The 7,628-nt window shown below is 40.4% G+C and overlaps 2 protein-coding genes across 2 annotated transcripts in view; both read right to left on the bottom strand.

Moving 5' to 3' along the window:
* Positions 1 to 303: 303 nt before the first annotated feature.
* cops9 (COP9 signalosome subunit 9) lies at positions 304 to 5,261 on the bottom strand. The gene is made up of 3 exons (XM_083778821.1): positions 5,055 to 5,261; positions 3,116 to 3,188; positions 304 to 1,816 (listed from the first exon to the last, which is right to left on the bottom strand). The coding sequence occupies exons 1-3, from the start codon at positions 5,118 to 5,120 to the stop codon at positions 1,779 to 1,781; spliced, it is 177 nt and encodes a 58-aa protein (XP_083634947.1). The 5' UTR covers positions 5,121 to 5,261; the 3' UTR covers positions 304 to 1,778.
* Positions 5,262 to 7,185: 1,924 nt separating this feature from the next.
* The window catches only part of otos (otospiralin), a 4,226-nt gene continuing 3,783 nt past the window's right edge, over positions 7,186 to 7,628 (bottom strand). Inside the window, exon 4 of the mRNA XM_083778819.1 lies at positions 7,186 to 7,628. This exon is cut by the window's right edge and continues 63 nt beyond it. Coding sequence (XP_083634945.1) covers positions 7,504 to 7,628 — 125 coding nt within the window. The 3' untranslated portion in view covers positions 7,186 to 7,503.

Raw genomic sequence — 7,628 nt, 5'->3', positions numbered from 1 at the left:
TAGATGAAAACTAAGACTAAAACTAAGCTATACGATGTATTGACAATTTCGTCAAATAAAAACTACAATGCTAGGAAGGGACTAGTGGACAAGAGATCCAGTATAAGTCATTTTATACAATTAGTTGCATGCTGAAAATAGCAGATCTACAAGCTCACAACGCGTTGCGCATCATTACGACGGCATCAAGTCAAGACAAAATCAACTGTAGAAAATAGTCGACTAAAACTAGACTAACACTAAAACATTCCAAGGTGACTAAAATGTGTCTAGAACTAAATTAAAACTATTCAAGAGACTAAGTGACTCTTTTACACAAAAAAAAAGCTTTATTTGAGATGGGGGGGGGGGGGTCTACAGATCTTTTTTTCACAGTTTCACAGATTATAGAATTCTAAAACGGTTAGTCCAAATACTTGATTCTGATTGGCTTGTTACCGTCACGTGACCGTTGTAAATTTCACCGATAATCACGTATCATCCTGCAGCTCTGTAGCTGTACTGGGGAAGGGGAGCGCTTGATTGCCTCACACACGCTGGCCGTGCGGGCGTCTAAGCACCGCCCGGCTCATAGGACTGTGTGGCTCCAGGCAGCCCCGTAAAGACATCAAGCGCTATTCTCCCGTCACATAGCCTACTGTACTTTAGATGTACTGTACCTTAGATAGCATTTCTGTAGACTTAGATAGCATTTGATACAGACTTAGAGCATATTATGTAGACAGCACTATAATTGCATTGTATGTAGTCATAGCACGCCATAGTACATATGTATAGCATAGTATAGTATATATGTATAGTTTATATGTATAGTTTCATTATATAGATATTCCACTGTTACTTTCTTAGCTTACGCATGTTTCATGATAAATGTTTTTATGTGATGTATTCCCATGCTTTTTTGTTCTTGCTTAATGTAAGTCGCTCTGGATTAAGAGCGTCTGCTAAATGCCTACATTGTAAATTGTAAATTGTAAATTGTAAATTGTAAATTGTACTTGCCGAGCAAAAACAAGGAAGTGTGTGTTTCGCTCTGGTGGCGCAAAGCGTATAGCTACTTTTGTGAATGTAATAGTTTTATGAGGTTAATATTGCTATTTGTTTGTAACCGTTTTAGAAAAAGCAATAAGTCACTGGAGGCCCCAGCGTAGAAGACCCTCCGCTGCGCGTCTGCCTCCCAGACGTTGTAAAATACCCGGTAACCCGACACCTCTCGTGACTTATTGCTTTAGTTGTTCCCAAAGTGTGGTCCGGGGACCCCCAGGGGTCCTTGAGGGAGTTCCAGGAGGTCCCCAGCTAAATGATAGTTTGGAACCAAATAGACCCTTATGGGTCTGTAGCTCTGAGAGTGTACAAATGGAACTAAATGAAACCAAATGGACCCAAAGAGTGTACACATGGAACCAAATGGACCCTTACAGGTCTGTGACTCTGAGAGTGTAACACGTGGAACCAAATGGACCCTTACAGGTCTGTGACTCTGAGAGTGTAACACATGGAACCAAATGGACCCTTACAGGTCTGTGACTCTGAGAGTGTGACACATGGAACCAAATGGACCCTTACAGGTCCATTTGGTTCCATGTGTTACACTCTGTTTGTGATAGTAATCATGACGTCATACCAGCTCTGACTGACAGTGGGATAAAAACAAAACACGGCTCCGGAAACGGTTGGAAATGTTGACGGAACCGGATTCCAGATTCCTCCGATGTTGGATCCGGTTCGGGATCCCAACCCTCCTTCAGACCTCTTCATCATCATCATCATCATCATCATCACTGAAGGTCATCGTCGTCAAACAGGTCCTCGAAGTCTGAACCAGATGAAGATGGAGAGAACAGGGTTAGAAGTATTAATCCATTCTGACCTGAGATCAGATTCATACGAGGTTTCCACTGGACACACACTGGTCTGATTAACCCATTCTGACCTGAGATCAGATTCTAAAAAAATGTCAGTCGTTCTTCGATTTTTCAAAAATAGCAGACCTACAAGCTATGAGCTTGTAGATCTGCTATTTTTCAATAGCTAAAGCACGACATGATGCTAACACCAAAATGGGTTCCCGTTCAGAATTTAGGCCTGACAATAGATTCTACAAATGTCTTTCTAAATCCTGACAGTTTTCTGGAAATCCCATGTTTCTAATATATCAGTGGTTCTCAATATTTCATGTCAAGGACCCCCAGAAGTTATTATCCACGGCCAAATACAATATGTTCCATTTAGGGGCTTCTTCTTGTCATGAAACCGTTTGAGTCGAGTCTGTGACACGTATGGAGCTGCTCAGCGTTATTACAAACAAGACCTTAGTGTGTGTGTGTGCGTGTGCACGCGTGTGTGTGTGTGTGTCCGTGTGTGTGTGTGTGTGTGTGCGTGTGCGTGTTCAAAGCGGCTGACTGGCGAGGTGTCCTGCTGAGACTGAGTCTAACTACGTCCATAAAACGACTTTATCCTCCTCTTTCCTCCCCTCCCCTACAACAGTTTTGGACATACATGGTTTCCACCTGACAGCGACAGCCGACGCTGCAAGATGGAAAACCCATTATCATAAAGTGTGTGTGTGTGTGTGTGTGTGTGTGTGTGTGTGTGTGCACAACATCCTGCTTGGTGGTTGTTAGTGTGCGTGCGTGTCACCACCCTTGTAATGACTCGTACACACTGCACGATATTCGCTCCCATTAAGCAGTCTGGGACTCTTTCTGGAGCTCGACGACAAAACTCCCGATCTGACGCAAGATTGGGCTTTATATCGCCGAGGTTTTGTCTTGCCGTGTGTGAAAGGCTCTGTGTGTGAAAGGCTCTGCGATATAAGATGTGGCGCCGATAAAAGCGCTGGCCGAACGCCTTCCAGACCGTTTCTGAACATCTAGCAGGGTCTGTCGCCGACTGGACATCAGTATGAAAAGGCCTGTATTACAGCCAATAATGCGACCGCTTCCCTGCACACCAGAACACAAAGTACACACAAGATATCCCATAATACTCCTCGTCCCAGGCCTCAGCCCGCACACACAGTTAAAGGAACAATCCCCCTGTATATACCTTAGGGTTACAGTGTGTGGGTTTATAAATCAGTGCTATGGAACACAGATCTGTAAACAGTGTTTACCATTGAAGAAGTCTGAGTGAACTGCTTTCTCATTGGCTGCCAGGTCCATGAGTAGTCCACTGCTGCCCCCTGCCTGCAACATAGAATATGTATATAGAATTATATATTAGTATAATTATTATATATATATAGTGGGTAGTATAGTGTAGTAGTATATATAGTATTAGTACACCACATAGAGTACACTATAGTCTACAAGCTCACAACGCGTCGCAGCGTTGTGAGCTTGTAGATCTGCTATTTTCAGCATGCAACCAAGTGTAAAATGACTCATACTGGATCTCTCGTCCACTAGTCCCTTCCTGACATTTTAGTCTAGTTTTTGTTTTCTAGTTTTTGTTGAAGAAATTGTCGATACATTTAGTCTTAGTTTTAGTCGTCATAGCTTACTTTCCATTTAGTTTTTGTCAGTGGAAAAAGGTGGTCGACGGAAAAATGTTGGTCTTGGTTTTAGTCGACCAAAACAACACTGGTCTGTAATCTGTAATTGTACAGATTTTCCTAATAAGATTTCACAACTATAATCTCTAATCTCATAAAACAGGCCTATTTACTATAGTTTTACTATGTCCTGTATTACTATAATAATAGTACTAATACCTACATGTATATTTATATGGTATATACTATATAGTTTTATTGTGTCCTTTATTAAGTGTTTACTGTCTCTGCTGCCTAAATTAAACGCAGTCTAGCATTTCTCCAGCAGATGTCACTATCACTGAAGCTTAGAAACTTTAACCATGTTTTATCCAATTGGTTCATAAATGCTTCATTTGTTGTCGCTCTGGTCCATAGCTCTAATGCCCTAATGCCCAAGGCATTAGAGCTATGGATCAGATCTACAGTACAACTTAATGTAGCTCTGCTCCATAGCTCTAATGCCCAAATCATTAGAGCTATGGTCCTGAGCTACAGTTCATTTCAAGCACAACTCAATACAAGACCAGAGATTAAAATCGGGTGCATTTTGCATCCCAAAACACAGTTTTATAGTTAAATAAAACAACCACCTCTGCATCCACGGGATGCACTACTGTACTACTGTACTGTTAGTCTAGTTTATTTCGCTAGCTTTAGTTATAATATTCATGTCTTCTTCTGTTTTCTACATGAATATAACCACATTATGACCATATATAAAATGAAATGGGAGTTAAATGCTGCAATTTGTAAAGAGAAAATGGCAAAACTCCTAAAGTGGCTGAAGTGGGACTCGTAAATTGTCCCTGGGACTCATTTCTAAAAGACCATCGAGGTTCAAGGTTGTCTTTATTTGTCTCCCTTGGGAGAAATGTGTCTTGGAGACAGAGTCACAGCTGCATACGAATAACAGACACGTTCACATACGAAAAACACTATGAATCACCCACATACACAAAACAGAGATATTGCACACATTCCCAAAAGTGCAACTAGTCAAAAAAGTGCTTTTGGCAATCCCTGAATATCTGAGTCATTAAAGTGCATTCGGCAATCTCTGATTGAGCATTTTTGGGACTCATTACATTGAAAAACCTATTTACATCACTGCAAGACTGTCGACTGTGAGTGGACGACACCATAAAGCATTACACTTCTTTGCAATAGGGTCCACCATGTTCAATTCATCATAAGATATGATATGAATTCATCAGTAGCTACTCTTTACCTTCAGCATTTACAACAAGCAGCTCACAGCGCGTTGGGAGAGTGTAATTTAAATCCATTTCTAACATTTTGCATTTTATTCATTCTATTTATTTATTTTTACCTCCTTTATGATGAATTCCTGTTGTTGGCTAAATAGAAGTGACGTAGTGAATTGTACGTATCTAAATGTTATGATGAATTGAACAAACAAGTGGTAAACAAGTGTAATGCTTTATGGTGTCGTCCACTCACAGTTAACAGTCTTTGTACTGTTAATAAATACTTCAATCAATCAATCAAAACTAACCTCGTCCAGATCCACATAAGGACCTGCTCCCTCTGGAAACATCTCGTCCACCGCAGGTTTCATCATCAGTTAGACTAGAGGAGTAGTTATAGGTAGTTAGACAGTACTATAGGTAGTTTTTTATTTAGACTAGAGCAGTGTTGTTGTTCTGTTAGCAGCTAACAGTGCTAACAGTGCTATTAGCTTCTGGTCGCTCTGGGTAAACAAACCGCCAGGTGGTGTAACAGTCAATTATGTCCGACGGACTCCCTCAACCGTAGATATAATAATGTCCGACTCACATAAAGTAGAAGATCTCGTTGGCAACACGATATAATAATTATTTAAAATAACTGTTATTTAGAAAAGGAAAAACCCAAATCCAAACCCACCTCCAAAAACAAGACAAAACAAGCCCAATAATGTGACCATATATGATATCTGCTATTTATATTTATATTAACACAAAAATACATTGTTTTCATATTTTTCAGTGCATGGTTCCCAAACCTTTTCGTGTCAAGGACCCCCAAATCAACATTTATTAGGCTACGGCTCTAGCAGTGATTTCCGAAACATAATTATTCATTTCATGGACCCCCAAATTCAATCACACGCATTAGGCTACGGACCCCCGATTTAATGACATTTCTATCTCTGGTACCCTCAATTTATATTGTAAAACCACTGTTAATTTAACTCAGAGAGAGTACAAATGGAACCAAATGGACCCACTAGGGTCCATTTGGTTCCATTTGTACACTCTCTGAGTTACAGACCCATAATATAGGCCCATCTCAATTCAGCTAGGGACCCCCAGTTAACAGTCTTTATTAAATTATTGAGTTGTGCTTGAAATGTACTGTGTAGTTCTGCAAACTGTTAATACAAACTTCAATCAATCAATCAATCAATCAATCAATCAGATGCATCATTATAATTACTATTATTAGTAATGTTTTGGTATTTTTTTGTAAAAGAAACACACATACTTTAACTTGAGCCTGCAGGACTTAATGAGTAGAGACACCAAACCTTTTTGAGCTTGTAGATATGCTATACTTTAGCTTTATTGTTTTATTAATAGAATCCTGATAAGTATTAAACTAGTTTGGACATCTTGGTTTCCACCCGACAGAGACAGCATATAATAAAATAAACAATGCCTACAATTGTCTACATGGGGGGGGGGGGGGGGGGGGGGGCGCTCATATCATTATACATCATCATTACATCATCTCATTCCTGCCAATCAGAATGTGCAGTACAGTATAGGCTACAGTAGAGGGAATGACAATTTGCGTTTGTGTAAACAGAAACATATACCTTCAATGTTTCTGTTTACACAAACACGCAAAGCTGGTCATTCATTGTCAAATATCAATTTCATTTAATGTTTGTGTTTACAGTTACATCACGCACGCCCCTCAAAAATATGTAAATTCGATTAAAGCAATTGCAAAAACAACAGCCACAGAAATGAAGCTTATTTTATTTGATATTGCACATAATGCTGTCGCTGCACAGCTCTGTGAAAGAGAATATATATAGGCTGTTACTAAAATAAAGACAACAGTTAATTATTACACTGGATTAGTTAAAGTTAGTCTATATTAAACATGAATTGTACACATACAGTATAGGCGGTGTGTGTGTGTGTGTGTGTGTGTGTGTGTGTGTGTGTGTGTGTGTGTGTGTGTGTGTGTGTGTGTGTGTGTGTGTTATGTATCTCTACAACTCCTCCCTTAGTGACTACCCCCCCACCCCCCCCTTTTTAACCCCCCCCCCCTCCCTTTTGCCCCAAACTGTACACACCTTTTTTATGATGACTTGAATTTCATGTTACATTTCTGTTACATTACCCTGTACTGATTACATTTCTGTTTGGCTGTACCCTGTACTGATTACATTTCTGTTACATTACCCTGTACTGATTACATTTCTGTCTGACTGTACCCTGTACTGATTACATTTCTGTTTGGCTGTACCCTGTACTGATTACATTACTGTTTGACTGTACCCTGTACTGATTACATTTCTGTTACATTACCCTGTACTGATTACATTCTGTTTGACTGTACCCTGTACTGATTACATTTCTGTCTGACTGTACCCTGTACTGATTACATTCTGTTTGACTGTACCCTGTACTGATTACATTTCTGTTTGACTGTACCCTGTACTGATTACATTTCTGTTTGACTGTACCCTGTACTGATTACATTTCTGTTTCACTGTACCCTGTACTGATTACATTTCTGTTTCACTGTACCCTGTACTGATTACATTTCTGTTTGACTGTACCCTGTACTGATTACATTTATGTTTCACTGTACCCTGTACGGATTACATTTCTGCCTAATAATTCAGTCAATCAATAAAGTCTTCTACCCCCTTCTGCCCTATCCAACTCCAAAGCGATGCCCCGTCTCGTCTCGTCCATCGGTGTCCGTCCTGGTCTCGTCCCTCCTCAGTGTTCGTGTCCCTCGTTGGTCTCGTAGCCCAGGGTGTCTCCGAGGTGCTGGTGGGCGAAGAAGGCACGCGCCATCTCGTTGATGTGGTTGTACGCTCCGATGGAGCGGAAGTACTCCACAT

Source organism: Protomyctophum parallelum (genome assembly GCF_964188405.1).
Source record: "Protomyctophum parallelum genome assembly, chromosome: 12".
In the NCBI taxonomy this organism is placed as follows: domain Eukaryota; kingdom Metazoa; phylum Chordata; class Actinopteri; order Myctophiformes; family Myctophidae; genus Protomyctophum; species Protomyctophum parallelum.
This window is presented reverse-complemented; position numbering and strand designations above follow the sequence as displayed.